The sequence below is a fragment of the Myotis davidii genome, unplaced genomic scaffold (assembly GCF_000327345.1).
Source record: "Myotis davidii unplaced genomic scaffold, ASM32734v1 scaffold86, whole genome shotgun sequence".
Classification (NCBI taxonomy): Eukaryota; Metazoa; Chordata; class Mammalia; order Chiroptera; family Vespertilionidae; genus Myotis; species Myotis davidii.
Window position 1 is genome coordinate 189,282 of NW_006298058.1, and position 19,056 is coordinate 208,337.

At 38.5% G+C, this 19,056-nt stretch overlaps 1 protein-coding gene across 1 annotated transcript in view; it reads right to left on the reverse strand.

Moving 5' to 3' along the window:
• Nucleotides 1-1,772: 1,772 nt before the first annotated feature.
• Nucleotides 1,773-19,056, reverse strand: part of LOC107184679 (chromosome unknown open reading frame, human C10orf67) — a 45,889-nt gene continuing 28,605 nt past the window's right edge. Inside the window, exons 8-9 of the mRNA XM_015570516.1 lie at nt 4,558-4,644; nt 1,773-1,865 (exon numbers count right to left, since the gene is read on the reverse strand). Coding sequence (XP_015426002.1) covers nt 1,773-1,865; nt 4,558-4,644 — 180 coding nt within the window. The remainder of the gene's footprint in view (nt 1,866-4,557; nt 4,645-19,056) is intronic.

Genomic DNA, 19,056 nt, shown 5'->3' on the forward strand with positions numbered 1-19,056 from the left:
GAACTATTAGACTTAATAAATGAATTTGGCGATGTAGCAGGATACAAAATTAACGCCAAGAAATCTATGGCATTTCTATACACTTAATCTCCATACCACACCATGACACAGCACTTTCTATGTTGTTGCATGTATTACCTTGAGTTAGCCCTTGGTGATGCAACCAAACCATTATGAACAAATGCATTATGTCCCAACATTATATTCTAGTTAGTTAATTAAATGAGAAAACATATAGAAAGTGTGTAATGATACTTCCTGTTGTTCTAAATACTTAGATAACAACATAAAGTCTTCAGAGACCAAGTTGATAAATATGATTGTCAACATCTTGGTTAACAGCAAATCAATTTGAAGTAAAACTGAGATATTCCTGTAAATGGTCATTGAGTAGAGAATGAATTCCATAGGGACAGATACATGATAAATCTTAAGGATGAAAGTAAACCCCGCAGAAATAAGTAAGGGAAAGGCATTCTATTCAGTTTCAGAGATAGCTCCAATTCCCTGTGTGGGGAAATGAAATTAGGTGGGTGTTTAAACTTTCCTTTGTTCTCATCCTCTAGTTTCACCTGTATTAATATGCTCTCCTTATAATAACTCTGTGAAGGGACAGGGGAAGTACTAATATGCACATTTTTTCAGAGCACAAAATAGTTATCATCACAGATGTGAAACACAAGCTGGAGTGGAAAGCAGAACGTTTTACCACAAGGAAGAGATCCTTTACTCATCATCTGGTGGTATTTCTGTTATGTAGATTCTCAACCATGACACCTGGGATTTTTCAGTGCTAATGTTCAGAATTTTACACACACACACACACACACACACACACACACACACACACTCTGTATGTTTATGAAGTGCAGTGCAAATGTATGGCATTATCATCCCATGAAGTTAGGTATGAGCCTCAAGTGTGACCTACGACATCAGACCAACATTGAATCTATCCTGTAGATGCTTCACTGTGAGAAAATCTTGCAAAGAAATTTCCAACATGCAAAGAAATTCTAGTGGAAATTATGGCATAAACCGAGAGAACAGAACATAGAATTTTAATACTAAGATGTTAGGACAAGAGAAAAATAAGCATTTCTTTTTAATTGGCATTGCTTTCAGCTTTTTCAGAATTTTAGTGTCACTTTCTTCATTTCTTTTTACGTTCTCCATATTTAAGAAGACAAAGATGACATGGGGAAGAGAAATTAAAATAATTATCTGAATAAAAATTAGATCTGAGAATTAAGGAGTTGGTGTTGCCTGTCTAAAAATGGAAAGGGGATCTAGTATTTAAAGCAATTTTACAAGGAAGCTATAGACCAGTTATATATGAATATGTGCAAATGAGCAGGAAAACATTTTAACGCCCTATGAAAAGAAATGATTATGCAGGTCTGATTAAACCAGGAATCAATAGGTACTGCTGATCCATTAGAAGTTGAAACATTGACATTGGAAATGAAAGTTTTAAATTATTTTTTCTTTGAGGTGACTTTGACTACCATTCTATTTTAGTACAATTATTTTGAACTTCTTGTTAATATTAATTAATATATACAGAAAAATTTCGCCTCATTTCCTTAAAAGATGATAGGTCACATTTCTATAACTAGAATTTTTATATATTACCACACTATACCTGTTCTTGAGAATAAGAAATTTCTTTTCCCATATTTTGTTTATCCGGTCTGATTCCTTCCTAAACCTGTAATAAATTTATAGATAGTTAAATTTTGTATTAGTTACAAATGAGTAGTTATTAATCATTATTTCCAGTACCTTTCCGTCAACATTTTTTCATTCTCTAAACTTTTCTTTAACGTTTCTATTTCCTTCTCCAAAGTATGTTTCTCTTCAACCTTTCAATAGAAAATACATCACAAAGTTAATTACATGAACAATACACCCTGTTTCTCCATAAATCTGAAGGATTTCTTTGAGTATGTCAGGGTTATACCCCAGAATCATATTATGGAGGCAATCATGTCCTCTGACTCTTCATAAAACTAATTCTCGAAGATGGCAGCATAGGTAAACACCTATATCAATAAATGCAGAAAAAGCATTTGACAAAATCCAACACCCATTTTTATTAAAAACTCTTAGCAAATTGGGAATAGAGAGAGCATATCTCACATGATAATGACAATATATGAAAAACCTACAGCAAACATCATACTCAATGGACAAAAACTAAAACCATTTCCCCTAAGAACAGGAACAAGACAGGGATGACCACTTTCACCACTCTTATTCAACATATGTAGGACTGGAAGTCCTAGTCCTTCAGACAAGAAGAAGAAATAAAAGGCATCCAAATTGGAAAGAAGGAAGTAAAACTCTCATTATGATATTGTACATAGAAAACCCTAAAGACTCCACCAAAAAACTATTAGATTTAATAAATGAAGTTGGCAATGTAGCAGGATACAAAATCAACACCCAAAAATCAATGGCTTTTTTATACTCCAGTAATAAATTCTCAGAATGAGAAACTAAACAAGCAATCTTATTTACCATTGCAACAAAAAAATTAAATACTTAGGAATAAACTTAACCAAGGAGGCAAAAGACCTATATTCAAAAACTACAGACATTAAAAAAAGAGATAGAAGAAGATATAAATAAGTGGATGAATATACTGTGTTCATGGACTGGTAGAATCAACATTATTAAAATGCCCATACTACTCAAGGCAATCTATAGATTAAATGAGATCCCTATTAAAATATCAACAGCATATTTTACAGATCTAGAACAAATAATGCAAAAAAATCTATATGTAATCAAAAAGACCCAAAATAGCTGCAGCAATCTTGAGAAAGAAGAACAAAGTTGGAGGGATCACAATACCAGATTTCAAGTTATACTATAAAGCCACTGCAATCAAAACTGCCTGGTACTGGCACAAGAACAGGCATATAGACCAATGGAACAGAACAGAGAACCCAGAAATCAACCCAAGTCATTACTCTCAATTAACATTTGACAAAGGAGGCAAGAGCATACACTGGATTCAAGACAGTCTCTTCAATAAACGGTGTTGAGAAAACAGAGTATCTTACCGCTTGAGAAAGCATGGAGGGACTTGGAGAGTATCATGCTAAGTGAAATAAGTCAGTCAGAGAAAGATAAATATCACATGATCTCACTCATATGTGGAAAGTCACAAAATAAACTGATGAATGGAATGGATACAGAGATATGGAAGCATGGAGCGTTGTGTGGAATCTTGGAGAGAAGTGGGAGGAGGGGGGACTGGAAGGTAACCAACCAAGGTCCTTGTATCCATATGTGCATGGCCCATGGGCATAGACAATGAGGTAGTAAGGACCTGGGCGGGGGATGGGAGCAAGCTGGTAGGGGTCAATGGGGAAATAGTGGGACTTTCTACAAGAAAGAATTATTTAAAAAAAATAATTTACAGGGAATCAACAGTTAAAGTAGAGGATTCAGAGAATCAAATCAATGATTTGGAATATGAGTAAGCAAAAATCACCCAAGCAAAAGAGCAAAAAGAAAAAAGGATCCAAAAATATGAAGATAGTATAAGGAACCTCTGGGACAACTTCAGGCATACCAACATTTGCATTATGGGGGGTGCCAAAGGGGAAGAGAGAGAGAGAGAGCAAGAAAATCTATTTGAAGAAATAATGACAGAAAACTTCCCCTCCCTGGTGAAAGAAATAGACTTACAGGCCCAGGAAGCTCAGAGAACCCCAAACAAAAGGAACCCAAAGAGGCCCACACCAGGACACATCATAATTAAAATGCCAAGGATTAAAGACAAAGAGAGAATCTTAAAAGAAGCAAGAGAAAAGCAGTTAGTTACCTACAAGGGAGTACCCATATGACTGTCAGCTGATTTCTCAAACAGAAACTTGGAAGGCCAGAAGGGAGTGGCAAGAAATATTCAAAGTAGTGAATAGCAAAGTCTTACAACCAAGATCACTCTACCCAGCAAAGATCTCATTTAGAATTGAGGGTAGATAAAGAGCTTCACGAACAGGAAAAAGCTAAAGGAGGTCATCACCACAAACCCAGTATTATATGAAATGTTGAAGGGAATTCTTTAAAAAGAGGAAGAAGAGAAGGAGGAGGAGGAGGAGAGAAAGAAGAAGAGATAAAAATATGATTAAAATGACAACAAATACATATCTATCAACAATTGAACCTAAAAATCAAAATAAGTGAACAAGTAATCTAATAAACAAACTGGTGAGTAAAATAGAGTCAGAGGCATGGAACAGACTGATGAATCTCAGAGGGAAGTGGGTAGGGGGGTGAGGAGGAGATTAACCAAAGATCTTACCCATGGACACAAGCAGTAGGATGGTGAAGGTCTGGAGTGGGGTGGGAACTGGATGGAGGGGGGCAATGAAGGGAAAAAGGGGGATATCTGTAATATTCTCAACAACGAAGATTTTTTTTTAAGAGGAAAAACAAGAAACAAAACTAATTCTCCATCAAAGTCATTGCTACTAAGAATAGCCAGCATCAATATGAATAATAATTAGTGTAATAATAATGGTCATAATAGTCATATTATACCTGGTCCACTGAGTATTTTAGATGATACTCAGGTTGAATTTTCACCTCTTCATCTTCATGTGTCTCAACAGATTTATCAGATGCAACCTGGAAAGGAAATAAACCAAGGTAAATATAGTGTGGGACAAAGTAGATTTACAGTTGTGAATACATGAAACAGAGTTTATTCTTGTTATTATTTATTAATGTTTGTATTACTTTCCATACAAACTCTAAACCTACCTTTGCCCTACCCTGTATAACATTTCAAATAAATGCAAAGATGTGGCTTCTCTGCAGCTTAGAGAAAGGAACCTGAGACTTAAATATGTCAACCAGAGTCCCACAGGGATTGTCTCTGCCTTATCCAATTTATAAAGTTCAGTGTTTATATATTGCACTAGAGGCCTGGTGCACGAATTTGTGAAGGTGGGTTCCCTTGGGGTGGCCTGTGGGGATCAGGCTGAAACCAGCAGTCCAATGCTGCCTGCTGCTCCTGCCTTCCTGCCTGCCACTCCTACTCATCCCAGCCCCACTGCGCCTGCCACGGGCTCCTGCTCAGTCAGTCCCAATTGGGAGAGGCTCGCACCACAGCAGCAGCAGCAGCAGCATTACTCGCCAGCCATAAACCCTGCATCTGGCGCCCATCCTGAGGAGCGGGGGGAGGGGGAGGAGGGGAGGGGATGGGACACGATTGGCAATCTGGGTGAGTGGTGGGATCCCCTCACCAGCCTGGGATTCAGATCCATGCTGCTGATGTTAGTGCAGTTTGTCAGCATCCACCTGCCGGCTGATTTTATATCGTTTCTTTCTTGTGGAGCATCTAGGGAGGAGAAGTAGCAGTGGTGCCCAAGGCCAACTTCCAGGAGACCTGCTGCACTGTCAAGATCATGCCAGCAGTGCCAGTCCATCAGTGCCTGGCCCGTTCTCTGGAGATTGGACCTGCAGGCCTACTGAGAGAGTGAGTGGCTGCTGTTGGGCTGGTAGTCCACTGGGATGGGTCCATCAGCTGAGCAGCACTCCCGCTGTGGGAGCACACTGACCACCAGGGGGCAGCTCTTGCATTGAGTGCCTGCCCCCTTGTAGTCAGTGTGCATCATAGCAACTGGTCGATTGGTTGTTTGGTCTCTTAGGCTTTTATATATATACTAGAGGCCTGGTGCACAAAAATTTGTGCACTCTGGGGGAAGGGGGTGTCAGGCCTGGGCAGGGGACCCCCAGACCCCTCCGATTGCCGGCTCCACCCCCCACCCAGGCCTGACTCCTTGGCCAGAGGAGTCGACCCTAATCACCCTCCGATCACCGGATGGGCCCCTTACCCAGGCCTGAAGCCTCCGGCAGAGGCGTCAGGCCTGCACAGGGGACCCTCAGCTCCCACCATCCCCGGCTCCGCCCCTGCTACCCACGATCTCTGGCACCAGCCCTGCCCAGACCTAAGGCCTCTGGTGGAGGCCTTAGTCCTGGGCAGGAGACCCCCAGCTACCCGTGATCTCCCGCTCTGCCCCTGCCTAGACCTAACGCCTCTGACTGAGGCGTTAGGCCTGGGCAGGGGACCCCCAGCTGATCACGATTTCTGACTCTGCCCTGCTCACCGTGATGTCTGGTTCTGCCCCTGCCCAGGCCTAATGCCTCTAGCCAAGGCGTTAGGCCTGGGCAGTGGACCCCCAGCCCCCATGATCTCCCGCTCTGCCCCTACCTAGACCTAATGCCTCTGACCAAGGCATTAGGCCTGTGCAGGGGACCCCCAGCTCCCTGCGATTGCAGGTTCCACCCCTGCCCAGGCCTAATGTCTTTGGCCAAGGCTTTAGGCCTGGGCAAGGGACCCCTAGCTCCCCGGACTGACGGCTCCACCCCTGCCCAGCTCCCATTGCCGGCTCCACCCCTGCTTCCCACTATCATTGGCCCCAGTGTCAAAGGCGCCCGGTTCTCCAATCATGGCTGGGGGGCAGGGCTCCCCGCTGGGTTTCAGATCACTATCAGTGGCAGTGGGCTTCTTCCGTCCTTTCCCTTTCACCTCCCTGCATTGTGCCTACATTTGCAAATTAACCACCATCTTTGTTGGCGGTTAACTGCCATCTTAGTTGGCAGTTAATTTGCACATCACCCTGATTAGCCAATGGGAAGGGTAGTGAAGTTATGGTTAATTACCATGTTTCTCTATTATTAGATAGGATAGATTTGCAATTGGGTAATTATGGTCCATTAAGACCAACTTTCCCACTATAGTTTTTTTTAAAAATACATTACTCTGTCATTATACAGTGATCAAATTTTACCATTATATCTTTTAAAAATGAAATGGGCAGTTATTACCTGTGAAGACACAGCTTTAAAACAATCTTTTTATTTTAGATGATACTCAGGGTGAATTTTTGTTACTCTGATGATGAGAAGAGTAGATGGCAGTGAGAAAATATACTGCATATAACAGTCTGCTTGGTTAGTTATTGCTGTATTCCAAAACAATAGACAGAAAAAGTGTCCCTTATTGCCACCACTAACTTCTTTAGTGGATTCTGTGACCCAAAAGTCCCTTGATCTGTTGCCCATCTCCATAGGGTAGGCTCTGCCAAGTGGAATCTGGAGTCAGGTATGGGAGTAGGAGTCTTGCAAAATAAAACAAAAGGGACCTCCAAAGCTCCCCCAAGCAATCAGAGGTGGAAGCTGAGAAGAGAGCTAGAGAAAGAGAAAATGGCTAGGCAAGACCATAGAGCTAGAGATGTGAATATGTGGTGAAGCTGCAGCTGACCATTTGCCAGGGGTGATGTGCAACATTTAATTTGAAATAGCATCTTCGTGATATGAACTGTTCCTGTCAGTTAACCTTCTTCAACCTCTTCAAACTTACAAATGCAAAGTTGTCATGTGAGTGGATGCTTTTAGTAGAAATCACAGGACTGGATTGAATTCAGCATCTAATTAAACAAAGTGTGAACTGGGATGGCAAGCGGGGCACAATGACTCAGAATGTGCTTTAGTTCGGTGGGAGGAGCCCATTCACAGTGACAACCACCACAATACCATGGCATCTGCAGACACCAGAGGACACACTCTAGGCTACCACAAAGCACAGAATTGGTTTGACCCGAATTTTATTTGTATCTGAAGGGACAGAGAGAACACAGCTGAATCAGCTACCACATATAAAAATAAAATTTTTAATAGCAGCCATAAAAAACTATAATTGGGTGCCTACTCTGTGTCAGACACTTCACATACACTACGCTATTGACTTCTTCATTCATATTACCTTAGATTTTTAAATGATAATGTATGCACATATTTTTTAAAAACTGCAAATAGAATAGTATACGTGAACATATAACTCTTACTTCCCAGAAGCTAAGGTATTGTTGTTTTCTTGTTTTTTAGTTTTTCTCATCGTTATCATTATAAATAAACTAGAGGCCTGGTGCACGAATTCATGCACCAGTGGGATCCCTTGGCCTGACCTGCAGTGATTGGGCCAAAGCCAGCTCTCTGACATCCCCTGAAGGGTCCCAGATTGCAAGAGGGAGCAAGCCAGGCTGAGGAACCCCACTGATGAACGATTGGGGCCAGGGAGGGACCATGGGAGGGCTCCAGAGAGTGTCAGGCCCATCTCACCCAGTCCCCAGCAGCAAGCTAACCTACTGGGTGGAGTGCCTGCCCCCTGGTGGTCAGTACGCATCATAGTGACTGGTCGAACAGTCAAACAGTCAGACACTTAGCATATTAGGCTTTTATTATATAGGATAATAGCCTTTACTGATTTGGGCTCTCCACAAATAAAGATTAAGATTTTAGAGCATTCATATTACCTTTCACCTTCTCTCCCACCTGCTTGTTGTTGCTTTTATAATGATTCTGATATATATAAACTTGTATACTTGATATATTAACTCCTCCCTGTGAAAATGGAAATTTATTTAGACTTTTATGTTTTCCAACATATTCTCTCACCTAATTTCCAAGTTTTTAGAAGGAATGTTATTTTTATATTGTCAATGTCTATAAGATTGTTCTCTGACTATAAGTAAATCCCCATGCTTTATCTACACATTGACTCTTAAAAACTGAAATTTAGTAAATAATATTAACAGTGTGTTTATGCAAATACCACTTATTACAGGCCTAAGTAATTGAAACTATCCATAGAGAAGGAAGTGTAAACCTGTTACTAAACTTTGCCACTGAAAAAAGTCTCTTCCAAGTGTTAGTTTAATGTTTCAACTTTATTTTTTTCTAGCTTCCCTGACTTCTGAGTCATACCTAGTTTCTCCCTTTTATTGTGTGCAAATCACCCTGCATATCTTTTTTTCTTTTCATACTTAGTTTTTAGCTGAATATAAGAAACAGGGTTCAAATATTTTTTTTTCCTTTTGAATACTTTGTTTTATTTTCTTGTAGCAACCACTGTTTAACTTTCCTCATAATTTATGTCTGCTATTTTACATTATTTTTGAGACTTTTTTCCACTTTAATTAATTAGATCTTCAGTTGTGTCAATTTTATTATTCACCCTGCCCATTGCTATTTTAAAAAAATTGTTACCTTCAATAAATTATTCTTTTCCTCAGATTTTTTGTTTTGTTTTTCATAGCAGCCTGTCCTGCTTAATGGATAAAAGTTTCTCTTGAATGTTTTCCAAAATGTATTTATTTTTAAAGGTTGTATCTGTTTCCTAAATTAACTGTTTCCTACAGGGCTAATGGCTTTGTTTATTTTCTTTGTTTTTTTTAACTCACTAAATATTTGCTGAATTACTACTTTGTGCCAGGAAACATTTGAAGCACTGAAGATACAATAGAAAAGAAAACAGGGCTGATGCAGAGAAAATATATTTGAGAGGAATTATGAAAGAGATAGAATTTAGGGCAATTTTGAGTGAGAAGAGAACTGCCTATAATTTCTTATATGAGCAACTAGATGGAGAATGGTACTATTCACTATGATAAGAAAAAATAATAGAAATAGAGACAATTTTGTGTGCTAGTTCTCTCTCTCTCTCTCTCTCTCTCGCTCTCTCTCTCTCGCTCTCCTCCTCCTCCTCCTTCCTTTCCCTTCCTTCCCCCTCCTCTTCCTCCTTCACCTTTTATTAAGGAAGAATTTGGTAAATGCAGTTTCAGACACAGTTTGAGATACCCAAGGCACAATCAAATAAAAACCCACAATAGGCAACTGGGACAAGGGCCTGGGATTTTTGACTGGGATCAGTTCTAGAGATAGAATCAGGAGTCACCAGCTAAAGACTAGAATAAGGGCATTCATAATATTTATAGAAATGGAAAAGCATAGGTCAGGGATAGAAGGCTGGGCATAGCTGATCTGTAGTTCTGATTCATCCCTGGCTGATAGAATTCTCACGGCTGGCTTAATCCTAACCTGGGCCCTAACCCATTACTCTTACTTAGTTTTGTAAACTCTAACTCCTACTCCATCAGTTCCTACAGTCCCGGGGAGCTCTTTGGTGATCCTAGAACGACCCCAATAATTTCCCCCTTAGTTGTCTACACTGTATCTCGAACTTCCTAGAGGGAACTGCCACCTACCACCACCAGTATAGTGACTGACTGTCTTTCCAAGGCTCATATGACAGGAAGCTAATCAAACAGAAAGTCTAAGGCACAACACCACCAATTTGACAAAAACAACGAGAAGTCTTTGTTATCATTAGCTTCCTTGGCTTCAAAAACCTGGGGGTCACTCATGTCCCTGAAGGCATGTACTTTTGGGGGTCATACCACCTATTTCTGCTCAAATAAAGGGCATAATCCACCTCAAATGCCTCTCCCCCAAGGCACAGGCTGGGAGTGAGTTCACTGCCATCTGGTTAATATGAACCTAGGAAATCCCTGGGGAAAGGGCCACAGGCTTTGGAGGGCATGTGCCAGTATGGTAACAGAGAAAAAAATAACTCAAATTTGAAAAATTCATCCATGGAAAGTTAGAAAAACAAGTTGGTAAAACAAAATAAGCTTCCATGTAGAAAGACATTTATATTTATTTATTTCACTATGTCCAAAGGCATATCAGTAATTGAAAGTTTATAAAAAAAAACTCTGTGTTTAAATTCACATCTAGTAAAAATTTTTAAGGCTCCCTTTTCCTGTCTCTCATAAAATGATGGCTTCTATGATAGAGATAAGACTGTGCTAAAGCATATTTTCTGTAAAGCAAACAATCATTCAATCTCTCCAACAGACAATACTCTTCACAGTGATAATGACAAAGATAGCTTCTCTTTTCAGAGAGAAAAAAAAAAGCACCCCAGTAGACAAGAGCGTTTGCTCTCTAGTTTGAGTTGAACTTTCAGCTTTGCTAGAGCATGTTATATTGGATACTGGCTCTGTCCACATTAAACTGTCATTTTGTTTTGTCAGCTGCTGACATTCCACTTTCTCTAGAACACACACGCTGGTCTTTATGTGACTACTGCATTGACAGGTACAAATATTGGATGGCTGAACAATAGCAAGAGGTGAAAATGAATGGTAAGATCAATATGAAAGTAGATAGCTTCCTACGTAGGAAAATGTAAATTAACAATTATAAAGGTAATCAAAAGTTGTGATTAGAAATAATTTCTTACAAATATTTCTCACTTTCTTTTAAATGTATATATATTTATAACTAAAAATTCATAAAATTAAGAAATGACATTTCTTTATAACAGAAGTTATAATTCTTAACTTTGTTTCCCATTTTAAGCACTTAACATTGTTTTAAAAGGAAACATTTCATACATATAATCATATAAATTAGGAATGAACAGCCAAGGTTTATTATAACAGAAGTACAATGATGCATATTCACTAACACAGAGCAACCATATTCCTTATCATGTCTTCTTTCTCTTTTTCCTTGTCAATGAAAGAGTCATTACATTCTGTCATTTCTTCTAATTTCCACAAACATGCCTCTTCTGAAACGTTGACCATTCTTCCTGGCCTTAATGCCTCTTTCTCCTTTCAATTATATTACTATCAAAACAATCTTTCTAATGCATTCTGAAGGTGATCTTCTGTCTCTAAAACTTCATTAATCTTGACTTTTAATTAACATATTTTTTTCTTTCAATTCCTAAGCAAACAACTCTTTTTGAACACCAGTAATGTGCCAGTGGGTGGTGGTTAGTGGGAGGAGGGAGTGACAAAGCCACATGAAGAGAGGAGGACTAGCCTCACGTCCTTATAATCTGGAGAGAAGAGACTTGAAAATTAGAAACATTGAGACTAAAACATAAGGCTTTATGCAAGCGAGCACTAATCACTGTGTAGACCAGAAGTCAAAACAAAATATCTATCTACATATAACACTAGTAAATTTGCTTCTAAAAAGAACATTAAGCTAGAGAACTTCTTTAAAAATATGACAAGGCTTTCCTCATTTGATGTGCTTCAAGGGTGCTACTGCTCCCTGTCTGCCCAGGGCCTCAGAAACATTTTGGCAGGTGACTGAGCTATGAAGCCCTATGGAATCCAGGTTGATCCAGGCCATATGCAAACTTCAGGCACATCTTCTCAAAGGCCTGGAAGCCCACCCAAGTCATTGTGGGGCTTGGCCTCTTCACCTGGCTCCAGCTTATCCTAGACTTTATGTTCACTGTGGGAAATCAGTATATAGAAGCAGCTTCGCATCTATGAAATTATTCAATATAAACAATTTGTAATCAGAACACTTCCAAGATGGAAATGTCCCTATTAAAGATTATGAAGCCATTGTTTATAACAGCAATGGAAGAGAAACAATATTTCAGGAAGGCACCATACATTGATAGAAATTGGTTAACTAAACTGTGCTACTTCTATGGAGTGAAATACTGCACATGAGTGATTATATATTCAATGGTATTGAATGAAGTCACCCATATTTTGTTGTATGTGCAAATCTTCATCAAGTTTTGTCTGAAAGGATGTTTACAAAGGATTTTTAATGATTATGTCAAGGTGGCAGATTCTTTCTTATTTTATTTTGTGTAAGTATAAATCTGTTTTATATAACAGATTCAGATTTATGGCTTTCATATAGGATGAAAAAAAATGCCATTCCAAGACTAACAACAAGAAAAATTCAGATACACTACAAAATGGCAACTTTTCTTGAACCTATCAGAGAATTAAAGTCACAACCAGGTGACCTGCATTCCAGAGAAGCGAGCCTTTCCAAGGGGAGTTATGACACATGAAGAGTCTTACCTACAGCAGAAGCAGTACCATCCCAGTAGCAACACAAGCAGATACAAAAAAACAAGCTAAAATATAAAGAACTCCTGAAGAGCATTATGGGTTAGGAGAGCAGTTTGAAGTAGCTGGGGGCACATGCTTATAGAAGAGTTCATGCTCACAGCTTTAGTCACGGTTTCTTACAAGATGCTCATGAGAAAAACTGAGGGCAGGGCAGGAGACTTATGATGATGCAGGCTTGTGGAGGGGATCAGCTGCTGCTAAGAGAAAAGTATCTTCCCAAGCCCTTGTATCCCAGGAAACAAAAGACTTAAGTTCCTGGAAGAGGGGAAGCAAACCCTCTGGCCAATCAGACTCAAAGAAGGTGATCAGTGGAGAAGTGTTGGGCACCAAGCCCTATCCCCTTCACAAAAGGCTGGGGAAAGCATCAGAGCTCTTGCTTACATAGCACAGATGAACACATATGACAAGGGCGAAATAAAAGAAACACTTTCCTCCTCCGGGGGAGGGGTTGGTGATTGTCTTATGCCTTAGAGACTGTGCTAATACCAAATGGAGTTTCCTAGAATTGCAGCAGGGATAGGAACACCTAATCAAGGTCAAGTTTAGGCATAAGGCAGAGGTAGATTGCCACAGGGAAGAGGGACAGGAATCCTGAGAAAGATCATCTCTAAAGGCCAAGCATATAGCACTTTCCAGAGACCGTCTTTTGATTAGAATAAGGATAAAACCATCTCTCCCCTCACTTATGAAATACTAGGCAATAGCAGTCTATTACCAAGGGAGGAATAGATACATAAAGAGAGAACCACTCTATGGCACAGGTGGACAGGTTCTGCTGAAAGCTAAGGGTGGAACAGCACACACTCCCACTCTAAACACATGCCTATCACAAAAGGAATATATAGGCTGTGGTCCACTAAAATGAACCACAGCAACAACCAAACTCAACTCAACACAACTTCTAGCTATATGGCTCAGTTCTTTATAGCCTGATATATGAAGAGGCATGCCACCCTGGTTGGATTGCTCAGTTGGTCAGAGCATCATCCTGTGCACCAAAAAGGTTGTGGGTTTGATTCTGGACAGACACACACCTAGGCTATGGGTTTGAGCCCTGGTTGGGGAGCATGTGAGAGTCAATCTATCTATGTTTTCCTCTCACATAGATTTTTTTTGTCTCTATAATCAATAAACACATCGTCGGGTGGGGATAAAAAAGAAAAAAAAGAAGAGGCATGCCATTTTCAGGTATGAATGCTATTTACTTCAGTCTCTACTAGCCTACACATGATGTCTGGCATTCAAAAAAAAAATTATGAAACACACAAAAAAGGAGAGAAGAACCTACTGTCAGGAGACAAAGCAATCAACAAAAAAACAGATTCAAAGATGACCCAGATTTTGGAACTATGAGATGGGGACTTTAAAATAACTATAATTCAAATATTCAAGAACCCAGACCAAGGGTGAATAGCATGCATGATACATAATAGATAAGGAATTTCAGCATAGAGATGGAAAACATAAGAGTCAAATGGATCCCAGCCAGTGTGGCTCAGTGGTTGAGCATCGACCTATGAACCAGGAAGTCATGGTTCAATTCCCGGTTAGGGCACATGCCCAGGTTGTAGGCTTGGTACACAGGAAGCAGCTGATCAATGATTCTCTCTTATTATTGATGTTTTCACCTCTTTCTCCCTCTCCCTTCTCTTTGAAATCAATAAAAATATATTTTAAAAAATAATAATAAACAAAAAAACAATGCAATGTAAAAAAAGTCAAATGGAAATACTAGAAATAAAAAAGACAATACCAAAAATGAAATATTAGTTAGACTCATCAGTAGATTTAAAATTTCTTTGTTATACTCATCAGTAGACTCAATACAGCTAAGGAAAACAATCAGTGAATTTGAAGGTAAGTCAACAAAAATTCCCCAAACTGAAACAAAGAGGAAAACAAAATTCAGAATTATTAAGCAGAACATCCATGAGTTGTGGGACAATATCAAACAGTTGAACATAGGTGTACTTGGAGTCTCAGAAGGAGAAGGGAGAATGGGGCAAAAGAGATAATGGTCTAATTAATTGAAATAATGGTCAAAGGCTAAAAAAGATGTCAAACCACAAATTCAAGAATTTCAAAGTTCACTCAGAAAAGGGAAACAACAAACACCCAAAGAACATTATAATTTAATTCTCGAAAAGCAAAGATAAAATTTTAAAGGCATTCCAAAGTAAAAGACACATTAGAGAAACAAAGTGAAAATTTACAGTAGATATTTTTTTTTTGTCAAAAACTATGCAAGACAAAAAGACAATGGAATTACATCTTCAAAGCATTAAAATAAAAATGCCAATCCAGACTTCTACACTTGGAATAGTTCTATCAAAAACAAAGACAAAATAAATTTTTTTTTCAGACAAACAAAAGTTGAGAGAATTCATTGTCAGTAGATCTGTACTATAAGAACTTGGGGGAAAAAAGTTTTTTGGGAAGGAGGAATATAATACTACATGGAAACTTAGGTCTACATAAAGAAATGAAAGCTCCAGAAATGGCTTAAATGAAGATATGAAATGCAAATCTTGCTGTAATAAATTCTATCAGTTACTGTTACATGAAAATATCTACAGGGTGTCCTTCCAAAATGTATATATACTTATCATACATTATTAATTCCAATGGGTTAAATTTGAAAAGAAAGAAACATCAACTGAGCTATCAGCTGTTAATGTATATCTACATCTTTATTATTAAACTTTACAATTTTGTTTACATATGAAACTTTACAATTTTGAAGGGTACAACGTGTCAGGAACTTAAAAAGCTATACTTTTGTTGGAAACATTAGAAAGACTATGCAAGGGCATTTAAATCAAGACCAATGGACTTGCTTATATGAATTTCATAGTGACTTTCTGGAGAGCATTCTATTAACACTCTCTTCATTGCTGAGACAAAACTATTTGGTGGGAGATTTCAAAAGGTACCTAGGATGGTACTGACTTCTTATTAATCTCTTACCAACCAGCTGCTTGGGTGCTTTAATCTGAAATCTTTCTTGTTTTCCTAATACTTACTCTTCTAGCTCTTCCAATGGTGGTATAAGAATCTGAAATCATGTATTGAAATCTTTCTAAGTTTAATATAAAAATTACCTTTAAAATGTGCTTATCACTTATTTAATGTAAGCCAGATAGACATGCTACATATTTTAATCAAAATCCACTTGCATATTCTCAACTAGAGAAACAGACAGCCAGAATTGCACTCTAGGTTGTCTAGACACATGCTCACCAATTCTGGTGGCATAAAACCAAATGTGGGTTTACCATATCCTCTCAACTGTCAGATTAACTGGACTCCATAACATGGGTTGTAGGTAACTTGTCTTTAGATTCTTGATATTTATATATATTTATATATTCAACAAAGGAATGAATCCCCACTTAATATTGATGAAGAGGAGCCTCAATCTATTTTCAAGGGTTTTAAAAGCTTAAATAAAAGTGTATTTTAATTCTGTAAGGCTTGCACAAGCTCACAAAACTTAAGAACTCTTTAGATTTGGCTACCACTAAATCAATTCAGTGATATATCATTGATTAAGTTTGAGCAGATATGCAAGTTATGGTAGGAGTAATATATAATACATGAGTAAATTTGAAAAAACAAATAACTTTGTTTTTGTTAATCCTCACCTGAAGATATATTTTTCCATTGATTTTTAAAGAGTGGAAGGAAGGGAAGAGAGAGAGAGAGAGAGAGAGAGAAAGAAACATGAATGTGAGAGAGACACATTGATCAGTTGCCTCGGTTTTGGGCCCCAACCAGGTTGGGGATCGAATCTGCAACCCAGGTACATGCACTTGACTAGGAATCAAATCTGAGACCCTTGGGTGCACGAGCTGATACTCAAACCATTAAGCCACATAGGACAGGATCAATTAACTTTTTTGTTTTATTTAAGGTTTTCTTGATGAACAAGAAGGGATTACACTGAGGAGAAGAAAACAAAGGCTATCAAATGAGGAAAAGTTTAAATACCACCCTCCATGAAAATACATTCCTGAAAAAAATTGATATGTATTGTAATTTACAGAAACGTCCTTAGGGTTTGAGGAGAAAGCTGGGACCTGGAGACCCTAGGCCTGAAGAAATCAGGGCTCGGGAAACTAACAAGTTGCTAGTGTTGGATCCAAAAAGGGTAGATAACAGTCCAATGCCAATGTCCAAAAGGGTGTGGGTACCTTGGGCTTGACTTTGTCCTTGAGCGTCAGTAGTGAAGCAGTTCTATAATATAACTCATAGCATCAAACAACAGAATTAATCATGGCAATTTGGATGAGTGACAGCAGTTCAAAGTGTTCAGTCTTTTGGGAGTAAGACCCAAGTCTGGGCAGTGTCAGGACTCTGGCCAAATGACTTGGTGTTCAAGACTGGCCTCAACGCCCAGTGGGAACTGGAGAGAAGACCACAGCTGAACCCAGGCAGACAGAATGAAGCAACACCAAGCAGTCGGGGGTAAGATGGCTGCTTTGTGTGCTCCCCAAAGTCAAGGATGATATTACATGTGGTCAGGACCTGCCATCTCACCCCATGACTGAAAATGTCTAAGGAAGACTAGAAATTGACGCAAATCTCAGATTTATCTTTTCCTGGTTTTTATGGTAATATCTTAGGATTTAAGTTAAATGATACTGAAATATAAATAAAATTTTATAATCATCCTCCAACAAATACACAAGTGACAAAGTATAAAACCCTTCAATTGATTTTAGCAATAAAATTTATTTGTGCAACAAGTATTAGATATTATTTTCACTAAAATATTTTTAATTTCAAATATTTTATTTTCCAAATACAAATGGAAAGTATTCAATTTGTCATCAAACTATTCAGAATAAAATGCGGTAGGAGCTGGTGCCATTTTGGGGCTCAGCCCATCTGGTTTTCCAGATGACCTAATAAATTTATAATCCCTTAAATATGCTGTAGAAAGTAAAAGCCCCCTTTCAGTTGAATTTTAAATAGGAGATTTTCTATTTCAGTTCTCTAAGAACAGAATCTAAAGTTGAACTCATTTTAACGGCAAATGAAAATTTTGATTTCAAAATAAAGCAAATAATTGTAGTACTGGTATATTACTTCATTTACCTCTATATTTTAAAGTTATTCATAATATGAGATCGAGATACAGCATAAGGAGAATTCTGTGTCAACACAATCTACCAAAATACAGTAAATATTCTTTGACAGCGTCTGAAGACCACACACGTGTCCAGAATGGTCCTATCGCTGTATTTCGGCACCACCCCCTGGGGCCAGATCAGCAATGAGCAAAATGCTGACGTTGCCACAATGCTCTGTGGAACTATTAAGTGTCTGCTGTATCCAACCAAGCCACGGGACAAAAGAATGAAACAATGAACAGGTTATATTATTTTCTTCTCAGGTGGCATTTGTTTTAAACTTCATGTGCAATTTAGTCGAATAAACAGGTTGTAGAGGAAAGGAATGGGAAGTTTCAGAAAGAAAGATTTTTCCTTCACCCAAGTAGCGTATGATATATATACCTATAATAATAACAATTCTATATCCTATAATAATAACTTTAAAAAAAATACTAACCTAAAGGGTGACTATAGTCACAATTGCGAAACTATTGCAAAAAAAAAAATATTTCACCTAACAACTCTGGAATGAAAAGAATCATGTTCTAGAGTTTTAATTAAAGTCTGGTATCAAGTACAAATTGCTTGGTGTTGCATGCACTTTAAGAATGGGAACATAACTGACCTTGTCCCATGTCCCATTTCCCACAAAGAAGGGTCCTACTGCTTTCTGCGGATCTGAGCACACAACATATGTTCCGCCAGCACAGACCAGGTTACCCCACGGACGCTCAGAAATCTTCCAGGGAAGCATTCACTGGGTGCAACCTCAATTAACGAATTACCCTGGCTGGGGGGTAGGGTAGGGGGACCTGGAAATCCAATTTAACCTTGTTCTGTGAAACCTTAATGTTTGAAATGCTTTACAGATATCAAAAAATAAACTTTGCACAAAACACTGTCCAAATACAAATTTTAAGTTGTGAAATCGTTCATAAATAGAAATCAGACAGCAATGTTCATATCGCATTTTTCAGACTGGCTAAACACTCGGTTTATCACTGTGTACTCCAGAGTGAGACATGTGTGCTGTTCCCACCGAATGACACAGATTTCAAAAAATAAGTATGATTAATTGGATAAGTTAAATGACTGAGTTAAAAGTTCCTGCAGCAAGCTCTCCGTTTGGTCATTTACACGTGGTAGTATTATTAAATCTTTAAAGATCATTTTTA